This window comes from Nesoenas mayeri (genome assembly GCF_963082525.1).
Source record: "Nesoenas mayeri genome assembly, chromosome: Z".
NCBI classification, from domain to species: Eukaryota; Metazoa; Chordata; class Aves; order Columbiformes; family Columbidae; genus Nesoenas; species Nesoenas mayeri.
This window is the reverse complement of record NC_137542.1, coordinates 23,627,031-23,650,572: the sequence shown is the minus strand read 5'-3', so window position 1 is coordinate 23,650,572 and position 23,542 is coordinate 23,627,031. Positions and strand designations below refer to the sequence as shown.

Sequence of the window (23,542 nt, the reverse complement as noted above, 5' to 3'; positions counted from 1 at the left end):
ATAAAAAGTGAAACTAGACATCACATTTCTAAAATTTAAACTTTATGTTCCGTCTGATACATATATTAGAAACTCATAGATCTTTCAGTGTGGGTTTAACTGACATTGTAGAAGAGAAAAACAGCATCTGCCTACAATAATTTGGATAGAGGACAATAATTGCCTGGGATTATAAAAGACAAAAAGTAATGGAAAATTTAAGTTCTTTTCAGATTTCTTTCAGAATATCTAACTATTTGAGGTTTACACTTACTTACAGATGCTGTTCTGGAAAATCTGAAAGTCAATCCTGTGGTGAATTCAAAATATTCTCACAAATGGAAGAAAAAAACCAAAGCATTTTTCACAATGTTGTATTTCCTTTAAAACCAAACTACCTTCAAGACTAATGCTGATTTTTGCTCAAGCAATTATCAGCTTCAAACTCAATAATCCAGTATGAAATAATTTACTTGAGAAACAGAAGCAGAAGGAAACATTTGTGTTATTTAATCTGAATTACATGCACAAATACCTGCAGCTACTTTCACCTCTGATCCAAATTGTGATTAGAGTTGAGTGCTCCTACAGGAGTGCTCCTCTGACCTGCTAGTGGAGTTCACTCTTTTAGCATGGAATTTTAAAACACAAACTGCCAGCCTTGTTTAAAGATAAAAGCCTTACAGCTGAAAAACGTATGTAGGCTGAGAACTCTCTAACAAAAAACTGTTGCCAAGGGCTGGGCTCCTGAAGGCAACCTGAAAGCTTAATCTCCAATCAGAGACTGTGCCATGATATGGTAGCATCTGAGTTACTGTACATTAGTACCTTAGTGCCTACTCCAGGAAGCTACTGGATGAATCACAACTGTAATAAACTTCGATGTTGCAAGGGTCAGCTTTCTTCAGAGTAGGAAACAATGCTATCAGTAAGACAATAGCATCTGAAATGCTACATCTGAGATAATATAATTCACTAGATTTATTAATTGATTTTAGATGTTTGTGCCTTACACAGATAATAGTCAAAACATGAAACTATACACGTGCTGATTATACAGTTGTACAATATCTAGTTAGAATCACACAGTTCAAACATAGCATGAATCCATCACCTAACCAACTTAAAACGTAAAAACAGACAAGTCCTAATACAGAATAGTTAAAAACAAAGAACTTTAAAAATTTTTAAATAAGATAATATGTTACCTTAAAATTAGAATGAACCCTGTTGTTATAGAAGATTCCTAGGGGTGTAAGCTCTGATTTGGTTTCAATAGCTAAACTATGAGAATCTCCTGTAGCAACCCGGTGGAACAAATACCATATTCCAGCATCCTGCAAGTAAGGAGAGAATGACATTACTTTTAAGTGAGGCTGATACTACTATCGGTGCTGATATTTCTAATCAGAAAATAAATGTACACTAAGTCAAACTTGGATATTTTAAGCAAGGAAGAGAACAAGGACATATCTAAAACCAACTGGGCAAAACAGAATATATTCTTCAAAATGAAGTCTCCAAACAATGGCCCAGTGAGAAAGCAGAAGTTTGCAAATAAGGCTATATTCTAGTAAATAATATGCACTAAAAAGTGTTTTGCTTCTCAGTGAAGCCATGCAACACCCCACATTTAAGATCCTCTAATATTTCCAATCAGAAAACTGTAAGAGTTAACGTAATTTTTGCATTTCAGTTATATTTCCTCATATGCACTCGATTTTCTTTTGTTTACTAGTAAATCTTGCCATTTACAGCAAAATACTCAAAACATCTTCTTCTCTCCTTACTGTTACAGTCTGACTAAGGTTTGTTCATCTCCACTCACACTAGAATTTAATGACACAGCCAAAAAAGCCACAAGAGCTTTCAGAAGAAGGGAAAAAAAGCACATCAAGAAGTCTGGCCAGTTCAGAGCACTGTGCCAATAACATGCAGTAATAATTTCAGCATCTGTTCATTTTCTCCACCTCTTCAACAGCCCTGTTCTTAAAGATGCTGGACTTCTCTGTTAAATGAGACCTTTAAGAGTTCCCCTTTCAACCATTTTTGGGTTCGAAAGATGAACAGCACCTGCACAGCAGATACCTATAAACATGAAAAATTTTGCCTGACCACATGCTCTGTGCCCTTATAAAATTTTAAAAAAATATTGCATAAGGCACATAAAAGGATTAGACAGTAGCTAAAGGAACATTGCATACTGAGTGGTCCATCTCATGAAAAATAGTCATCATCCTCCTGTTCAAGAAACATGGGTAAAGCTAATTCATTTGGGCTTAAAAGATTTCATGCATTTCACTCTGAAAATATACTCATTTTCTAAATCATCCTGGAAATTCTGCTTCTCAGTAACATACTCTCATTCGTAATGATGAGATACTTTGACATTTCTGGTGATTAACAATTCCAAAGCAAATGTGGATGTTCCATTAATAAAAATACCAAAATCTTACTTCACATATAATTAAATACAGCTCTGTGCTTGGCAGACTCAAGTAATTTTTATCCAAAACATATCCTGATGCTTGGAAAAAAAGTTTAATAACCTTAAAAGCTCCTTAAGCACTTGCACGCATTCGGAAAAATCAAAACGTTTTTTTCCTCCTCCTCTCTCATATACAGCTCAAACAAAAGAAACATCTATTGCTGATACACCCTTACAACAGGCTTCATTGTGCAATGAAGAAGCTGGAGTGGCAATGGAATTATTTTATTTGCATGTGAATTGTTATAGTTTATACCAGCAAAAGCTCCACAGTGCAGAGTTTGTCTCAACACAGCTGAAGTATTCTGTTTCTGAAACATAATAAGCTGTAGTCCCTTTATACTGTCGCGTTTATACCCCTGAAAGGGAGGTATATCAGAGTGGCAAAACTTCATACCACGCACAAATGTTTGCTCTGACCACGCACATTCTGGTAACAAAAGGAAGTGACATTTACTGGGATATACTACAGAAGTAGAAAAAAAAAAGTGGGGTTTTAAGCACTAGATGAAGGAAGCTGTTTCCTTTGACTTAGGCTGGAATGCTGATACACAGTAACGGAATAGGTCATAAAGGAGACAAAATGGAAAGATGTTGCACTGGGAAGAGAATAATTGGTTTGATTTGATAAGTGTGTCCAGATCTGTTCTAGTGGTAGATAGTCAACTAAGAAAGTTTGTCCAAAAAAAAAAAAAAAGGAGCCAGACCACACAAAAAGTAGAATAAAACTGTCAGTGTTGTGTTTGTCGTTTTGTTGTTGTTTGTTTTTTTTTTTTTCTAATATTCTAGATCTTTCAAGTAATTTAAATATTTTGAATCCTGTTCTATTAAAAACAGTTTTATGTATTGTGTGCCTAAGAATACACTGACACATACACATATTCTACTTCCAGCACGGGAGCCTTCGCAACAACAACCACCACCACCTTCCCCATTTTCCATTCCCACTTATCTCTTCACAAAAATCCACTCAAAACTCTGCACATCTCAGCCTCTCATCCAATGTAGCCCTAGAATAGACTCCAGCCCCCTTCTCCACAACATGTACTTCGCACGTAGCTGAGACAAGAGATTTGAACGAATAGAAGGTTCATAACAAGAAAAAAGCATATCAGCAGTCACTGATGGGAATCTAATAACTGACTGACAATCGAAGTGTTTTGTTGTTTCTTTCACAACGAACATTTTTTGCAGTTTTTTTCATTCCAGTTACTACAGCTATGAAGACAAATCTTGCAGTCACACAGTAAACTCATTACAACCTACAGAAAATACAGATGCCTTAATATGAAACACACTAGTTCTTCAGAAATAAAAGGACTTATTTCTACTTACACACATTGACACTATTGTCAGGTCTATTAACTACAAAGGAGGAAGGAATCTCTGTTCCAGCCAGAACAAAGACTTTTAGTATCTCTTCAATGCACACTTTGACAAACTGTGCTTGTAATGCCAACACCCTGCTGAACATATTCATACTTAAAAAAAGGAAAAATGTGTGTCGTTTTGGCAGTGTAGATGTTACAGGTTTTACAAATAGCCGTGGCACAAGTAGTTTGTGCTGAACTATATCCATATGCCTCACCTGTGAACCTGCTGCTGCATTATTTATAAGATGATTGTTGGGATGAGAAATCCAGAATGTCGAAACTGCCCTGAAAAATTATTCAGAAAGAAGTTATTATGGAAGAGCTCTATCTCCTACAGAAATATCACCCCTTTCTAACAAGCACATCAGAAAAAGCTAAACTGATGTCTGAAGTTACTACTTCATATATGAAATAAAAATCACAAATCACAACCCCCTCCACATTTAGAAGTCAAAAATGCTTCTTTCTTTAGTTCAATGTGCAGTATTTTACTTATTAATGTTGTTTGGATACTTCATGCAACAAAAACTGTTTGAATAAGCTTCTACAAGATATTAGTACCAGAAAAAACAGCAGTGACAGCTTGAGAATGTGCATACCTTTACGAAGAAGTAAGGACACATCCTTAAAAGCCTATTGAACAAGTATTGCAAGAAACAAGAGTTTTCCCACAAAATAACTTTTTTTCTCTCTTTAATGAAACACTGATTTTTTTTTTCCCTTTTTTTTTTTTTAAATACCACTACTACGTGAACGACATTTAAGCTGTCCGCATTCATTAAACTACATGTTTCCATCCGTATATTGTCAAGAGATCACCAGCAGTTTAACTGCTGTAGCTGGTTTGGTTTTACTTTTTCACTATGAAATACTCACATGCAGTCTGTGGCTGGCACTGGGACATAAGCTCCATACACTTTATCCCTAATACCAATACACATGCTGCTGTTTCTATCTGTGGGAAGAAGAGTGCCTGGTTTCGTGACTAGCCCAAGGTTGTGGAACAAAGTATTCCTCTGCTCAATGCCATCTTCTGTGAAGAAACAGTGACCTAGTGTGTCATAGCCAATGGTGTCCTTTATCTGCAGAAATACAAGTTCATTATGTCAGTAGTAATAGCATTCACTGAGATTTATTTGACAAGTACCATTTAGTTTTACTATCTTGGCACAGCTGCAGAGTGAAGCTTTAGTATCAGCAGCTCAGATGAATCAAGCATACAGTTTTATTTATCTCTTACAAACACACAGTAGTCTGGAGAGCTTAGCTGCCTGCAAGAATCTGAAAAAAGAAAATGGTAAGATATGCTAAAAGTTACTGTTTGCACTTGTTCCTTTATTCATTGAAATAAAAAAACATTGCTGAGCATAAAACTTCAATAAAGGAGGGGACTATTTTTGCTTTAAATGCTATTTATAACACTTATTTAAAGACAGTGTGTTTTACTCTCCTTGTACCTACCAGCAAGCCATTAGTTCCATGAATAGTCACACATCTGGAAAAACAGTGATGAATGGAAAGACCTTCCAGGTAAGTCTTAAAACTATAACCTCCTTTTTCATCCACATCCCCACAAAGGTGAAAGTGAACAGGGTAACTTCCAATCTGCTGCTGGCCCATTTGTTCCAACTCCACATATGAGAGATGAACAGACGTAAAATTCTTCAAAATCTAAAAGTATAATGAGAAGTCCAGAATGAATAAGCAACTATTTGCTTTTTAACTAATGGAAATCTAAGTTAATACATCATCTATACCAGATGTACATAAGTTAGATGTACATATTTACCAAAGACCAACACAATAAAAGTTAGAACAATCATTTCTGTCTTGCCCTATATCCTGCCTTATAAAACAGTACCCTTTGCAAATAACTGTAAAAATTAATTCTCCATCTGGCTATAACAGAGCAATTTTCACCAGACATGTTGTCACACCGTACAGTTTGGTCTTTATCACCTGGCACATTAAATGTTCTTTATCTATAACCACATACTGTCCAAATAAACATAAGACACCCACATTACGGCCTGTCTACACTGAAGCTGTACCAATGTAGCTCACCTGGGACAGGCTTAGTTCACAGAATAACACAGATTCAAGAAACCTGTTGAGATACTTGGTCGAATTGCCAGCTCAGCACAGGGTCATCTTAAAGACAGCTGCTCAGCACATTGCCCAAGGAATACCTCCAGCCACAGAGATGCTCATACGAAGTCAACTGGTTCTTCCCTTTCATTTTGCTGATATCTAAGTAGAATTTGCCTTGTTGAAGCCTGGTACCATTGCCTCTTGTCATACCACTGTGCACATACAAGAACTGCTCTGGCTTCTCTGAACCCTTCCCAATGCCTGAACAGAGTAATCTCTGCTTTCTCCACACCAAGCAAGCCTTGTTCTCTCAGTCCCTCCTCACTCATCATCACATACTCTCACACATCACCTTCACTGGACAAACCCCAGTGCACCTACATCTTCTTTGCAATCGGAATACAAAAATGGGCCCAGCACTCCAGAGGAACTTCCTTTATTAAAGAAGATACGAAACTGCCTTCAGAATCATACTTGGGTACTTGAAGGTAAAGGGGCTCAAGATAGTTGGTTAGCATTCAGGGACTGCTTCTTCCAAGCTCAAGATCAGAGCATCCTGACACATAAGAAGTCAAGGAAGGGAGCCAGGAGACCTGCGTTGTTAAACAGGGAACTGCTGGGCAAGCTCAAGTGGAAGAGGAGAGTTTACACATTATGGAAGGAGGGGCTGTCCACTTGGGAAGAATATAAGGATGTCGGCAGAGGATGCACAGAGGCAACTAGGAAAGCTAAGGCCTCCTTAGAATGAAACCTTGTGAGAGGGGTTAAAGACAACAGAAAAAGCTTCTTTGAATGCATGGCAGGTTAACACCAGAGACAATGTAGGCTCACTGATGAATGAGATAGGTGCCCTGGTGACAGAAGATACAGAGAAGGCAGAATATTGAATGCCTTCTTTGTCTCTGACTACTCTGCTGGAGGCTGTTCTGAGGAGCCCTGTAACCCTGAGGCCCCAGAGGAAGTCAGGACAATGGAGGAGTTTGCCTCGGTTCATGAGGACTGGGTTAGGGAGCAATTAAGCAATCTGGACACCTATAAATCCATGGGTCCACCTGCAGGTGCTGAGGGAGCTGGCTGAAGTCATTGCTAGGCCACTTTCTATCACCTTTGCCAAGTCGTGGGAAACAGGAGAGGTGTCTGAGGACTGGAAGAGAGCAAATGTCCCTCCAGTCTTCAAAAACGGCAAGAAGGAGGACCTGGGTAACTATAGACTGGTCAGTCTCACCTCCATCTGTGGAAAGGTGATGGAACAACTTATCCTTGGCACCATCTCAAGGCATATCAAGGATAAGAGGGTCATTAGGGGCAGTCAACATGGTCTCACCAAGGCTGTGCTGCCATCCAGCGAGATCTGGACAGGCTGGAGAGTTGGGCAGGGAAAAATTTAATGAATTATAACAAGGTCAAGTGTAGAGTATTGCATCTGGGTAGGAACAACCTCAGGTTCCAGTAGAAATTGGGGAACGACCTGCTGGAGAACAGCATAGGGGAAAGGGACCTGGGGGGTCCTGGTGGACAGCAGAATGACCATGAGCCAGCACTGTGCCCTTGTGGCCAGGAAGGCCAATGGCACCCTGGAGTGTGTTAGAAAAGGGTGGTTAGTAGGTCAAGAGAGGTTCTCCTTCCCCTCTACTCTGCCCTGGTGAGACCACACCTGGAATATTGTGTCCAGTTCTGGGCCCCTCAGTTCAAGAAGGGCAGGGAACTGGTGGAGAGGGTCCAGTGCAGGGCAACAAAGATGATTAAGGGAGTGGAGCATCTCCCTGATGAGTAAAGGCTGAGGGAGCTGGGGCTCCTTAGTTTGGAGAAGAGAAGACTGAGGGGTGACCTCATTAATGTTTACAAATATGTAAATGGCAAGTGTCAGGAGGATGGAGCCAGGCTCTTCTCGGTGACAACCAATTATAGGACAAGGGGCAATGGGTACAAACTGGAACATAAGAGGTTCCGCTTAAATATGAGAAGAAACTTCTTCACAGTGAGGGTGACAGAACACTGGAACCGGCTGCGCAGAGAGGTTGTGAAGTCTCCTTCTCTGGAGACATTCAAATCCCGCCTGGACACCTTCCTGTGTAACCTCATCTAGGTGTTCCTGCTCTGGCGGGGGGATTGGACTAGATGATCTTTCGAGGTCCCTTCCGATCGCTAACTTTCTGTGTTAGCTATCGGAAGGGACCTCGAAAGATCATCTAGTGATTCTGTGATCATACAACTTCACAGTAACACTACATAATACAAAGTAAATACATAAATGGGCTTTACCAGTAATACAGGAATGCAAAAGTATTTTCTTCCACCTAACCTGCTAAGAAAACAGAAACCAAGAGCAACAGCTTCACTGCAAGGAGCTAAGCTGAGATAAAAACCCACACTTTTCTGTTATTTTATTAACTTATCTGGAACAGGTATTTACCGAAGGTAACCATTTTTGTAAGTATTTTATCCTCTAGGGATGTTAGTAACGTGACTTTTTTTTTCCCCTCCTCTGATTTAAGTTTGTATGCCTAAAATACAGCAGGATGGCCCAAAACAGGCATCCATGAGACCTCCAACTGTTAACATTTAAGAGCACTGATGCAGTTGTAAAACTATAACACCTCTCCTCACTGCCATTAAGCCTCCTTTATGCTGCTGTTCCAGCGACCAGTAGAATATCCACGATGATAAAACCCCTGAGGCCATTAACACTTGTGAGTGCCTGGGCTGCCTCTACATGAGCATGCAAGATTAACATAAGCTGAAAATGCTTTTATTGCTGAAGTCTGGTTTGGCAGCAGACACTGTGCTACTCTGAACAGTCTCCTGGGAACAGTATAACAACTTTGATGACTCAAAATGTTTGTTTTCTTTTCTATCTTCCAGACATCTGAGGGGTCTGCTGTTTTGCACTGTAGTGGCAATGAAGGCCATGCTTTGCAAGATTCACAGCTTGTCATTATCTTCTTTCATGACATTATATTAAACACAAAAGAGTGCCTTGAGCTCCTCCACTCTCTTCCACAAAACAAAAGCTGCCACACAGTAGGGAATGGCATATTTTCTTTACCACCATTATGTCCACTATAAAATTAAAATCTGCATCTAAATATATTAGAAAGAGATATTTAAACTGTGACCAGCACATAATAAGCACAAATACATTTGCATTTAAAATGCAAGACCTCAAACACCTCCAGCATCAGTGAAGAGCTGAAACACTGCTGCTCAATCCTTTCATCTAAAAACCTAAGTCAATATGAGTTCAAATATTAGTTTCTATAATACTGCTTTCCCTCAGTTTTCTTTACATTTACAATAATACCAGAAATTAGAAGCTGTTTTCTCTACCTAACCTTAATACTTCCAATTTTTACAAAAATTAAATAGAAAATCACCACTGTCCAACTGAAGTTTCTTTCCTCTCCATGTCTCTCTGGTGCCCAATTTCAGATCAGGCAGATCTCTACAATCCAATGCTAATCACTTGGGGAGGGAGAACGGCAGTGAAAAGAGGGAAGACAGTGAAAAGGGAGATCAAACTTTATTCTGTAATACAACAGGATCCACATGCATGGATGTAATTTGTAAGGTTTAATCCCTGCTGCACAACATTGCAATATATGCTGGATACTCGTACCAGCATTTCATGCATTGATATCCCTTCCTCCGATTCTGCAGACTAAATCTTGGAGAGTTAAACCTAATTCTGGAAAAGCTGAGAACAAAGTAATTTCTACCCAAAGAAGCTGTACAAATTGACGGGTTTTAAGTTTTTAAATCCTTCAAATTTTAGAATTAATCTTTTTGTCCTTGACATGCCTTTACATGACAGAAAGCTACTTTAAAAGGTTTTTCAGACCTTGATATGTCCACCAAATGTATCATAATTGAAGAACTGGCACTCCTTTTCACGATAGCAGGTATCTTCTGTCTCTCCTTTGATTAAGATGTTCCTCGTAAGAACTCCGACTTCTGCCCTCATGTCCACTCCATCAATAACTTCTCCTACATGTGGAAACTGAGGATTTTCTGTCCAAAAACAGTTTGGAAATGAGGGGCAGGAAAGAGTTGTAACTGATTAAAAACAAAACCAATCCACATTATACAAGCAAGCTACCTGTAGCACCAAACCCCATGCATTCTGAAACCTTAACATGCTGTTCTCTGTTAGCTTTTCTTACGCTAAGGCACATAAAAAGCACATAATTTTTACATTATAAACATTAACCCAGCTAAGATCAAGCAAAGTGCCATCTATGTATTTTTCATTTTAGTAAGACAACTAATTCCTTTTTGTTTTTCACAAGTGCATCTTAGTTTCAGTCCAATAGTTTGTGAAAAGAATGGATAAAAACCAAAGAGGAGTTTAAATGAATCTGAAGTATCTAGAGAAGTTTTAGTGAAACAAACATGGATGCAGTTTGCTTTAAAAGAAAAAAAAGACACTGGCAGCTTAATCTGTTCCAAATAAAAATTTAGAAATGAAAATGATGCCAAAATGCCTTTAGAAAATATGGTATTCACCACCCTCTGAAAGAAAAAAAAAGGATTTGCTTGGATTTGCTTTCCTAACTTAATTTTCTCTTTCAAAGATAGCTACTCTGAAGACACAAACTAAAATTAGGGAAAACATGATACTCCTGTTTTACATTGTTCTTCCAAAGAAACAATCTGTTTCTTATTTGTCTATACAAACTGAGAAAATTATCTGGTCCTGTAAACCTTATTAAAAAGTTTTTACACGTTTTTTAAAAGTATTCACCTCCCTTCCACCCCTTTTTTTTTTTCCATTTGTTGATTGCCTAGACCATCACTATAGCTTCAAAGCTTACAAAACAATACAAGCCTAAACTGGTCATTACTACAATATGAAGCAGAAAAGAGTGGTATTAATCCTGTACTTAAGGATTTAAGAAGACAATCGATGTCTGTAAGTGGGACTGCACTCCTCTCCTTGAAGGCTTATCTGTTGTTTTTTTCCCTGTATTTGACTAGTATACACATCAAGTGAAGAAAGAGCAACTAGGCCTCCTACCCATCAATACTTTCTAGTTTTCCTTCTACAAAGGGACCAAAATAGCTAAAAACTTTGGGAAAAGTACACACACAAAAAAAATCAAAACTTGGCAAGTCCTTCAGCATGTCAAGTTTGCCATTACACAGAAAATGCATTAGTTGTAGAACAAATATATAGCGTAGTTTGCGGATTTTTTAAAACTGTATCCCTTACTATGACAAATGAAGTTTGATAGTGGGAGTAAAAGAAACTCAAGATGGGCAACTTCATCTCCTTTATCATCTTTTCAAGATCTATATGTTCAGATAACATTTAGTTTCAACAAAAAGCTAAGAATTTGTATGTCATGCCATATTGTACATCTTGAACATGTTTTTTTAAAAACCTTTAAAAAAGCAGTTGCTTTTTCACAGTAGATGATTTCCAAGATGAAGCCGAGTTTGCACATACACTGTTCAGTGGTGACAAAGTACTTCTTTAACTTTGTACTGCAGTCTTCAAGTTAAGCTGGCTCTTTAAAATACTGTGCTCAATAATATACCCAACATGAGACACCTGAGAACAAAGCCCAGGAAGTGTCATGCTTGATGGTACTAAGCTCTGTGGCTTCACTCACCCTGATATGCTCTGGCATACAATAAGGTGAACTTATATATTATTTGTTTGTGTCTGTGACTTCACAATGCAGTAAAGCATATCTGAGCCAAATGCTGTGGGATGCAAACTGCACTGCAAAATGGACATACGAACTGGCAGCCCCTTAATACATGGGGTAACGTGAAACTTTAATGACGCTCACAGAAATCTTACAAGAACAGAGAAGGAGAAGAGTGGTTTGAAGAAGAGTATGTTCAGAGGTGAATGACACAAACCCAGATCCTGAAGAGCACAGATGTGTGGCTGCCAACAAACCAACACCAGCTGGTCTGTGCTTTACTCTGAAGCTGCGGCACACTGGAAGGCAGCAAGAAGGGAAGCTCCAGACCCAAGGTTGGTGGAGCACCAGACAGGAGGGCCTGGCATGGTGAGGCACGGAGTAGCAGAAGGAAAATACAGGCACCGGCAGAGCTGGGGAGCCAGTCCCACGGGAGGGCCTCATGAAGTCAGGCAGAATGAATCAGATAATAAAAAAGGAAACGGTCAACAGCATGCATGACCATTTTGCGTACATCATGCTCAAAGGAAAAACAGATTGCAACTGCTCAGGGATATCCTGTGTGAGCAGAGGCTTACAAGTGCCACTTATTTCATAACTATTTTGTTGGGGGGTGTGGTAGGCAAACTGAGGGGAAAAAACAAAACAAAACAGACAGGTTCAAAGATTGCCACTTTCTTTTTCCTCCTTTTTCTTGTTCTTTCTCTTTTATTAATAACAGACTGAATTATAAGGATAACACTCCAAAAGAGAGGAAGGGCACTAAAAGAAAAGGAAAGGTAATACCCACAAGCATTCAAGCACCTATAGAGGACGAGTGAAAAGAGAAAAAAACCCACAGAAATAGAAACAAGCATGACCCTCTTGGAAGAAAATAAGTGTTCCACGAGCCCAGGAAGAAAAGAAGAAAAAAAGTTAGTATGGTAAACTGTGAGGCAGACCTAACACTATTCAGGGTAATTTTATAGCAAGGAGAAGCACACATTCCCCTATATGGCCACACAGCAATACACAGACAGGTGAACAGGCTGTTCTTTACTGCTCCCACCGGAAGGCACTGTCTGAGGTCTAACTACCAGGAACATGTATTTCACACGAATCTACAAGTGGTGGCTGCTCTCGTACCTTTGACTTTGACCTGATGCTTGGTACACTCTGGGCAGGGAAGGAGGGTGAATTCCTCTGTTTGATACATTGAGTAGTCTGTGCTTGCAACCACAATCCGGTCTCCAGGCTTCCAACTACTAACATCATCCAGAAGATTCAGTATCACTCCACCTACAGCTTCCACCTGGAAGCCTGAAATTGGGACACCTAGTTTAAAAAAAAAAAAAAAAAGTTAACACAAGATAAGATTCCATTCATCTTTATATGAAACCATCTCCAAGAAGATACTGGTAAGAACTGCATGAGATTTCACGAGCTCCAAAACCCTCTGAAGTACAACTCCACTCTGAAACATGCCAGTGTGACACAGCCCGCTTATCTGGTGGATCTCAAATAAAACAAATTGAAAAGATGGAAGTAAAAGTGACAGGAAAAATTTATTATTTACTTTTTCTTTTTTTAACCATAGTATCATATGGCAACAATTTGTAGGTCCAGCTATCTCTACTTGTTTCAAGTGACATTTTCCTGCTATTTAAAGCTCTACAGATGTAATCAAGGACCTGGCAAAACAAAGCAGGGAGACTTTCCTTTTTATTCACAATGCTAAAACAGTTTGGCAGGCTAAATTACAGGCACATGCTATTTCACTGTCTTGTGATGGACTTACATAAGTTTAGCAACTCTTGCTTATTCTTTACCCTAACTCTTAAATATCTAACTACCATTAAAAAAAATTCTTCTGAGGTAAATACAATATTGCTTAGCAATTCCACAAACAGAGAAAGATGACTGGCCATAAAAAGGAGAACTCAGATCACAAATATCTTGAACAGAAACACAAATAAAGGATAAAAGCAAATGATTCAACTTGGTGTGAGAAAAACTGCCTGGAGTTCAGCATCAAATGGTAATAGAAAACTGTAAGAAGAACAAAACGTTTCTCTTAGTTTCTAACAAGTTTTCTTTTTAAGCTTATAATCATCATCTCAGAAGCTTAGATTCAAAATATACATGACTAAAAGAAAAAAGTCTGTTTCATCCTTTTATAAGACCCCTTATCTCTGTCTAAATATACTAAAAATGAGGACACTTAATGTTATGCTGTTCATACACTATATGCAAATAGATTGAGAAAACAGGTTGCACAGAAGAATTGTGTCCTCATGCTTTATCCGTAGCAAGAAAAAACCAACACAAAAAACCACAAAAACCCCACAACAAACCCTTACAGCAGCACTCAGAAATTTAAATTGCAACCAAGAGTTCTAGGAAAAAAAAAAGCACATACAATATTTTTTACTTCTTCCCCAGTGGCAGAATTTCACAAAATGCTTTCCTACCTTCGTTCCATTCACTGTAAGCTCTCACAACAAACTTCTGACCATCCACTGTGAAAAACTCCTTCTGAGCAAGAGCTTTTCCACCCGTGCTGTGGTTTTCATAGTTTCTCACTGATTCATTACATGAAGAATTTCCACCACCTAGTACACCAACAAAAGCCCACGCTTGCCTGTGAAAGATAAAAGTAAATGTTTAAATATAACAGTCCTTAAATTATTCACCATCAGGTAAAGGACAAGACAAGGAACATGTAAATAATGAATAATCCTTTTGTCTGTTCTTCCAAATTAATTTTAAAATGCAATTTCAAAATGCAGAAGAAAGATGGGCAGGCTTCACTGAAAAGAAACATAGTTTAAAGGAAATGGATGTCGTATATACAAACTGGCAAATATGAGAGCTCTGAATGGAGAAAAGTACCGTATCCATCAAGACATACTGTTTCCAAAAGTAAACTACACAAGATGATGATGAGCAACAGAAGCGACACAGGATCCTATTCCCAAACAGCTTTACCAGGACAGAGGCAGCGCAAGAGCCGGTGGTGCTGCCGGGGTCACTGTGCGGGGCCAGCGCCATGCCAGTGTGGTGGCCACACGCACCAGGCCGGGAAGGATGCACGTAGCCATCAGTGGCCGCTGCCCATCACTGTACTGCACAGACAATACTTTTTCAAATCTTTCAAGATGCTCAGACCCAGAAAAGGAATCACATACTGTCACACAACCTTTGCAAGAGGGATCAGTTGAAGACTGAGACAAAGGATTTTTGATTTTCCCCCTCGTTGGCCCTTCCCTCAGCTGGACACCTACTTGGCTGAACACCAGCATGGTGCAGAGAACTGTCCTGGATGAACTTCCCCTTCCTACGGCTCTAATGAATGCATCCAAGCTTTTGGAAGTGAAAAACAAACGGCACGCCACAGAAAGCTGCCATCAAGTTCATAAAACAAGACTTTTCTGCTGTCCATTACTGCTCTGTAATGCCATAGTTATGTGTGGAGAGGAAGCAGCTGAGGCCATCTATTAAAAATCCAAACAACTTTGCATTAAATTTGAATCATTAATCCTAAATTAAAACAGTGCCAGCTAGCTGGACTGTAGTCTGTTGCTAATGATTGATTCAAAGGCAGAATTAACTTCAATGCAGTTGCCTTTCAGTCATCTCAAAATGTTTCATTGATTGGGATGAAAAGGCTAAATGAAACTGTTTCATGTTAGCCTGTTCATAGAAATAGCACATACTGGGCCAGCCTTTTGGTAGCTGCAGCAAACAAGCTGAATGTTTCATGTACCAACATAAAAAAGAAGTATCAAGATATTTTAATGCTTGCTATTTTGCCAGAAAAGGCAGAAGGGGGAGGGATGCAACGGACTGTTCACCTCCATGCTGAAATCTCCTAGCTATACAGGTTTAGCTTTTCCTCGGTGAGCACTTGCAGAGAGCTTCTCACCGGTCCTTCACAGGAGAACAGGACAACTTTATGTGCTTAGAGAGCCTCTACTGACCAAAGAGAATACACAAGAATCAGTTCAGCAGAGAAGGAAGAAAGGCTGCTGTTCCTTATTTCAAACTCGCCTGGAGGTCACAGGCAAAGACAAACACTAGAAACCCACCACATCTCAACAACGTGAACAACCACCACACAGGCTCCACTGCTTTCAGGAGCTGGCACTTACAGGACACCCAGGCCTCTTCACCTCTGACTAAACTGCGTCAGAGGCAGCACTGCAAGGAGTTTCCAGCCCATGAGAACAGGCTGACACAGCCGCTGACACAGCCTTGCTCCTGACAGGAACCGAGGTCAGAACATGCCACCCCGAGTGACGCTCCAGCCTACCTCCGCCAAAGCAGAGGAAGGAAACTAACTGGAATTCAGATGTTGAGGGATAGTGAGGGGCAAGCATAGAAAGGAAAAACTAAACATCTGATTTCCTGGAAAACAGAAACAGGTTATACAACACCAATTAAATGGGAGCTGAAGGATGGGCGGACAGTTAGTTAGGAGGCTTGGTGTCCCTTTCGCTTGTATTGTGAACCCTCTGCAGCACAAAGCCAAGTTCAGAACTCACACTGTGAAGATTCATTTGCAACAACTAAATGAACAGCACAGAAGTGTAACAGTCCTGCTTTAATAATTCCTATTACCTCTTCTACGGTCCCACCATCCAAACCCTGACCAACTGAAAAGAACAGTAAAGAGATACAGAAACACTCTACAAATGTACTTCAGAAAGAAAATATTTCTACAGACCCGTTTCCTTGCAGAATCAGTAGAGGGATAACGTACTTTTATTTAAACAGTGTATAGGTGTGAATAATACAGGACTAGCATCCCTTTCCTGTATTCTAGCTTGGCATTCCTTGCTCCTCAAACATAACACCACATGCACTAAAAGCTTCACCTAGCAAGTGTTTTCCATCTGTGTGTTTGAATGAGGGGAAAAAAAAAAAAAAATCCTTGCTGCACCCAATTTTAATTTCTGTAAAGAACAGTGAAAGAAAACAATTATGAATAAGTAATAAAATGTATCACAGACACCTGTGTAACTATCAGTCTCAGCATTATCAAAATAGTGCACACCGAATTCTACTGCTACAATACTACATACAACACTGAGAATCCTCTGAAGCCTTTAAGCATAGACAGTGTCAAAGTTTAACAAATCCCCCAAAGGCAGCAGAATCTGTACCTGATCTTTACTGGGCACAAAAGGGAAAATAAATTACTTACCTGTAACTTAATCCTCTAACAAACTTACTTCCCAGAAGATTTTGGATAGTCACTCTGGTTTCCTCCTGTAGATTTTTAGCAGCTGAATCTCCCACAGCAATAGCAACAATGCGACCAGGACTTCCATTTTTCAGTAAGTTCTGGAGCTTCAAGCTGTCGTTTTTATATTCATGAGTATCAAACTTTAGCACTTCCAAAATCTCTGCTGTGTCCTGATCGATCACTCTCACATTTAGTCCTCGGGAAAAATTCTTTTTAAAGGTATAATGACCATAGGCCAGCCCTGAGAAATACAGAGTCTTTGACAGAAGAGTCCATGATAACTTCTGGTGCCCATGCAACTCCAGCGTTCCTCCAGGGCCCACACCAATAAATTTTTGGCCAAATTCTGGCACATCAGCACCCTGGTTTGACTTCCCATACAAAATAATAGTTGCTTTGGATTTATAGCGGCATTTCTCTGCTCCAACATGAAGCATTCCACCATCCTTTATCAGGATAAATCGAGTTCTCAAGGTAATATTTTTAGAACCTTCTTTATCATCACCAAAAACAAGTAACCCTAAAGGAAAAAAATAATTATGTAGGTCAACGCAAAATTCAGATGGACTCAAAGAACCAAGCTCTGCAATAAGGACAACAGAAAAATTCCAGGTTTATTTTCCACACCCATGAATTAAGCTGTTATGCTCATATATATTTAAGAATATTTGGGAGATTAACTCCTACCAATGACAATTTATCTTTCTAAGGATTTGGTTTATTTCTTTCTGCCATCTTGGTAGAATTACTAACATACCACAGGAAACAATCAGATCTTGTACTAGGAAGGCTACTACACAAGACTTGTTTAACTATACCCTATAGAAAACCAAGTCAGTTCTCCACCAAAAAGACTTTACAGTGGTCATTCATCTTTTTAATGATACTCCTGGCCTGGTAGCAGGTTGAAAAGGAAAAGCAAGGGATTTGGTCAATAAGCTGCAACATAAAATCTCAAAACATTTTTCATGTAATCACAGAAGTAAAAACCATGCAGTAAACTGAAGCATGATGTTCATCTTGCCATTTCATACCTCCATCCTGTATAACTATAGAGTGTACTGTAGCATCTGAGTTTAGACGAAACATATCCCCTTTTTTGATAAAAACTCTCTTTTCAGTGTCTTTCCCAGGGCTCCAGTTTTTAAGACGAGGATTCTGATCGGGGCAATTTTCTGCAATATAATGTGAAATTCAGCTTTTAAAAAACAAGCACCACCACATCAATCAAGGCAGCATTAGGATGAACAAGAGCAAGACAGAGTCAGTCATCCACAAAGGGTTCCCACCTCCTACTGTGGTTACACTACTGCAGCCACAGATGCTAGTGTTTGTATTTGATAAGGCAAAAAGACACCTGAAAATTCACTAATCTCTCAAGGGTAGGAAGGCATTCTTATACTGAATTAAGCAACTGACGACCACAGACTGAACTATCAACTTATACTGTTGACGACAGACACTTTTGAACCCCATCCTTTTTTGTGAGATGTTCCACATCACCTGCAGTCAATGAGGGAGGCAAGTTGGAAGCACTCAGATCCATAGCAACCACACTGTGCACTGAATGTCCTGGGCCAGCTACCGAAGCCAACCATCATGGTTGCAAAGCATTTCAGTATCTCATCTCCCTCAAGGTCTTTCCCTGTGTGCCAAAGGCTGATCCCTTCTCACTTTTAAGTATGTAAATTGTTTCTTTCAGTGTAGGTTTGCAGGTAAGGGATAAAGAGGGACAAGACATCATTAGTACATTTAGAATATAGGTTATTAATAGATAATATCTTACTGGTTAGAGCAGTTTTGTAGGAGACAAGACAGTTGGGTCTGAACTCTTGGTTTGCACTTAGGAAGGCAGGCTAGAAACCATATCAACAGCTGAGACACATTAAGTCCTTGCTGAAACCCTGCTAAAGGTCTGGCACTACACAGGCAATAACACCATGCTAGGAGGCCAGGAAAGCAGAAGCAGCAGCAGGAAGCGACACGGTTGTGCGAATTCCGATAAAGTTACGGCAATGTAGTATTTATGAGACGCGCATCTTTAACACACTGAGTAGCTGAGTAATGCAGCAGCATAGACATACTACAAAAACAGAAACGGGAAGTATATTCCTTGGATTTTCTTACCAAAAGAAAAGTCAGACTGAAAACATTTTTCTTAAGCAAAAGATAACCAAAAAGACGCCAAAGTAAACAGCTTAGCAGACCAACTGAGAGTAACAGTCAAACTAGCTTTTTCACATCTTCTGGAAAAAAACACTCACACATCTGTAATGCAACTTTGGGGCAAAAAGCTATTAGGAATACCCCATTCTTGCAAAACCTAAAGAAAGTAAAACCTATCCACAAGTTTAACACAAGCCAGACTTAGTTTTGCTGACAGACATGTTTTTCCTTTGGTGTTATTTTCCACATTTCAAATCCTTTCCAACTCAGGAAATCCACACAAACCAAGATTTGACAACCAGTGGCGGGGGGGGCGGGGAAAATAAAAAAAATCAGCAGAATCGTGAAAGGGCAAAAGGCATCCAATAGTAACATAAAAAGAAAAACAAAAGAAAAATCTTCTGGAGGGATCCTAAGAAGACAACATTTAGAAAATGAAATTCAACGTGAGGGAAAGCCTAAAAGCAAGAAGCACTGTGATCAGCAGGACTGCTGAACACTCAACCGGATAAACGCAAGTCTATTGCCTGACTCATGCAGAGTCACTAAACCCCTTCCCCCAGACACCACACACACAAGCACTGTGAAGAAATACATATTTCCTGGCTGTTAGCAAAGGGCAATGTGAGGAAACCATGAGTCAGCAACCTGATGATTTCTGCTTAGTGTGATTCACAGAAGATCTAGTAACTGTGGATTCTTCTGTTGAGTCAGAAAGAACAGGCACAGCACAATAACTCAACAAAAAAATATCTCTTTTACATTACAATCCAGCAAGGAAGACATCAACATCAGAAATACAGGCTCCTGTAACGCAGCTATGACTCTTGAAGCACAGTGGATCAACTTTTTGGCAACGAGATCAGATGTGCTCAGAAAAAGTATTTTGAAATTCTCCCTTAGCAACTGCAGTGGGATGCACGGAAACATCAAATATTTAGTACTTCACCATATGTTACCTCCAAAATTACTGATTAGATTTTACAGACCACAGTCACTGCCTCTACAGTTAACATTAAATGAAAACAGAAACATAAACCAGAAAGGTAGTTATGGCCTTGCCAAATCCAACCACTCATCTTGAAAATGTTTTAAGTTAAGCCTTTGCTTTAGAGGATTTTTGTAAAAATGGGTCAGCTCTCCTCAAGGTTTAATTGCTTCTAATAGAGTTGGGGAGGGAGGAAGTAAATTTTTGCAAATGGTGGATGAAGGGAAAAAGAAAAAACAACACAAAACCAAAACCTAAAAAAACCAGCACACAAAGGAATACCCCGCCAAACAAAAACCCAAAATTCTAGAATCTTCCATGTACTGGAACAAGGACATGAAATTTGGCAGAAAAGACAGGAAACAGTTCTCAAGATGTAGTTAAATAGTTGCTTTCTACCTGCTTAGCCACCAAGTCTGGAGTTTCTAAGGCCTCTGGGAAAAAGTTATCAGTGTTATATTATGCTCAGCAGAGGTTTATCACAGTTTGGCAGCCAAACTTTCTGAGGATCCTGTTTACCATGGGCGAGCTCCAGCCGAGAGCTACAAAGGCCAAGCAGAACTTTTTCCTGAAAACCTCCCCAGCTTGTCATCCTGACCCTACAGCACAAGCCACTGGAAATGGGGAAGGAAATTGCATTTCCAGTGCTCTCCCTGATCTCCAGTGTTCAGGACTCCTTAAAAAAAAAAAAAAAGAAAAAAGAAAAAGAAGATGATGACAGGAAGATAAAAGCAAGGGCAAGGGGGAAGAAACCAGCTGACAGGCAGGAACAGAAAAGCAGACAAGTATCATTTTCCCTTTGGGAAGGTATGCCAGAGGTTTAGGATTTACACGCAATTACTACCAAGTCTCACATTCCCTCCACTGCCTTTTAAACAGCCATTAAAAGTCCCAACAATATGGATTTCCAATTAGCCCTTAAGAAGAACACACCTAGCTGGAACTGGTGGTGTTGGCTGCAGCACAGCATCTGCTAGGTTGGAGCTGAGCTTATTAACATTTCAACCTCTTGGGAAACTTTTGGGGAGTTCCTGCAAGATTAAAGTTTCAGCCATACTTTCCTTGGTGCCTGGAGGAGTTTCTCTTGTGCCAGAGTTTCCAAGGGATTCTATGGGTGCATCTTGTTTCTTTTTTTTAAAAGATAATGCCGGGAAACTTCAGAAAGACACAATGCAATAATTAGTGCTGAAAACTGGCCTGGAATTCCATCAAGAAGCAGTGGGACATGGAAGGAAAGCAGTCATGACCTTGGGTTACTCCTTAGCTTTTATGTAAGTCATTATCTTAGACAAAAAGAAAAAAAAACAACAAAAAACCCCCCAAAAACAACAAAACCAAAACCAACCACCACGAGCATCTACTAAAACAAAGCAACTCTTCCTACAACATCCTCAATATCTCTGGTGATCTATCAACCACATGCTGACCATGCATTCAGTGCAAAAAAACAGCAAAACTCAATGTCTCTGAAATGAGCTACTGTGGCTGAACCAAAACCATTCCAAAACCGCTAACATTTTTGAAATAGGCAAGCCATCTCCACATTATCAGCTTTTAGAGCATAAAAGGATTATTATTTTAAGTATCCCATAGCACACGATAACACCCCACTTCTACTAAAATGATCAGAAAAATCTACAACTTCTAGTTAATTGAAAGTTAAAGTCTTGATATCAAAGCAGAAAGATTTTTGCCTCCCAAATGTTCTTCTCAGAGTCAACTGCTACATCACTCTTCAGCCTTCTCTTGAATTTGGCTATAACCCTCTTACTGTTGACCTGGATCACAACGTAGCAGTAACTTTCCATTTACTACTTCCTCAGTTTTTTTTTTTTTGTTTTGTTGTTGTCGTTCATAATTATTAGGAACAATCAGTAACTTCACCCAAGAAGAGATCTCTGCAAGCCACCACCAAGAGCGTTCTGGTTAGATGTGTGCGTTCCTTTTGTACTGTCACCTGAAATCTCCCATTGATTATTTAATTTGTTCAGCCTGTGTTGTATTGACTTTGGAAAACTGGACCTTTTGAGTTATTATGCCAAAAGCCACTGAGGAGTGTAAGTCTGTTTGTGTTACAACAGCCAATAGTTTCAATTAAAAACCCTGTTTAGCTCTTAGAAACCCAACTTCTGCCTTTAAAAAAAAAAAGAAAAAAAAAAAAGACAAAACTAAGAAAACCAAACAAAAGCAAACAAAAATACACAGAAAACAAAACAACCCATGCTCCAAATACTACCAACCTTTAGCAACTGCATCTCATAGTAACTTCTAGCAGTATTTGGCCAGAGAGACACGTATTTAATGATCAGCAGCTAATCACATCACCTGTTAATGCTTTATAAGCAGTGACACATTTGCAAGGTTTTCCAAATTCCATAAAAGTTGCCCACTTTTCTAAAATGAGCTAAAAAATAATGAGGGCTAAAAGATCAAAAAGGTCCCTGCCCAGTCTGTGTATAAGCAAAGCAAACACATACTGTGCATATAAATTCCCACAGATTTTAAAATGTTTTCACTTTAACATTCTTTTACTATGTTCTTTAATTAAAGCTTAAACAGACAGGATACCATTTTGTCTAAAATTTGTGAACATTATCAGATAGCTTATTCTGCAAACAAAAATAATAATACTTGCACAATATTCATGCTTCTTTCCCGCTCACCAATAGTCTCTATTTACTGCCACATTTTTGCTTCATGTAAGTAAATAAAAGCATTCACTGTAGAAACATATAAAAATAACACTGATATCAGAAAAAGGATCTGATCTCGGCCCCTAAACACTGCCTCCCTCCATGTTAAAATTGCAGTAAGCATCCTATTTTTGCACTTAACTTTTAACAGTAATCCTGATGCTGAATCATTGAATTATGTTCATAGGGACTATTAACTGATAGGATGACCTTGTTGGCAAAAAGCACTTACCATCTGGAGCATATTTTGAAGCTATTCCCAAAGAAATCCCCAGTGCAACAAAAAGTGAAAGGCTAGAAATGGCAAAGCAAATGAGAGTATTTTTATGCCTGTTGGCTTCTGCTTGGCGGCGGGGCTGATCCACTGGTAAGGACGGGAGTCTTGTCCGGGCTTCCTGTCTCGCAGAGGTAAATTCGGCTGTAGCATGGCTCTGCAAAGGCGGCGGGGGACGGAGAGGGGCGATCCTCCCTGGGATGTACCCCGAAGACCTGTGACTGCTCCCGTTTTGAGGACGGAGGAAAGCAGGGGAGCTCCCCCTGGCATCAGTGTCTTGCATGTTATAAAGTCACTGGAACACACACAGGGAAAAAATAACGGACAGGTTTTCAGAATACAGAGTACAATATATAAAGGGGAAAAAAAAAAAGCAACCAAACAAACAACAAAAAAAGACAATTTAAAGCCACATGCCTTAAGAACAGCCATGGAAACTGTGGCTTTTTATGAAGTATCAGTCACTCAGTTGCTACTGGTCATTTGCCATGGTGTAACAGCTTGAAACAATAGTACATATAACTTGAACAATATTTAAAAGCATCTGGAAGACAGTACAGCACAGGCCATTTCTTTGTATTTCCATCAGGTATTTTTCACATAGCGTTTTCA

The 23,542-nt window shown here is 39.4% G+C and overlaps 1 protein-coding gene across 1 annotated transcript in view; it reads right to left on the bottom strand.

The window, feature by feature from the left end:
• The window catches only part of CEMIP2 (cell migration inducing hyaluronidase 2), a gene marked incomplete at its 3' end in the record, with an annotated part of 36,971 nt that extends 13,637 nt beyond the window's left edge, over positions 1-23,334 (bottom strand). The window contains exons 1-10 of the mRNA XM_080362641.1: positions 22,889-23,334; positions 17,844-17,984; positions 16,768-17,329; positions 14,033-14,202; positions 12,708-12,896; positions 9,770-9,939; positions 5,302-5,511; positions 4,717-4,922; positions 4,056-4,125; positions 1,188-1,316 (exon numbers count right to left, since the gene is read on the bottom strand). Coding sequence (XP_080218767.1) covers positions 1,188-1,316; positions 4,056-4,125; positions 4,717-4,922; positions 5,302-5,511; positions 9,770-9,939; positions 12,708-12,896; positions 14,033-14,202; positions 16,768-17,329; positions 17,844-17,984; positions 22,889-23,213 — 2,172 coding nt within the window. The 5' untranslated portion in view covers positions 23,214-23,334. The remainder of the gene's footprint in view (positions 1-1,187; positions 1,317-4,055; positions 4,126-4,716; positions 4,923-5,301; positions 5,512-9,769; positions 9,940-12,707; positions 12,897-14,032; positions 14,203-16,767; positions 17,330-17,843; positions 17,985-22,888) is intronic.
• Positions 23,335-23,542: the final 208 nt, after the last annotated feature.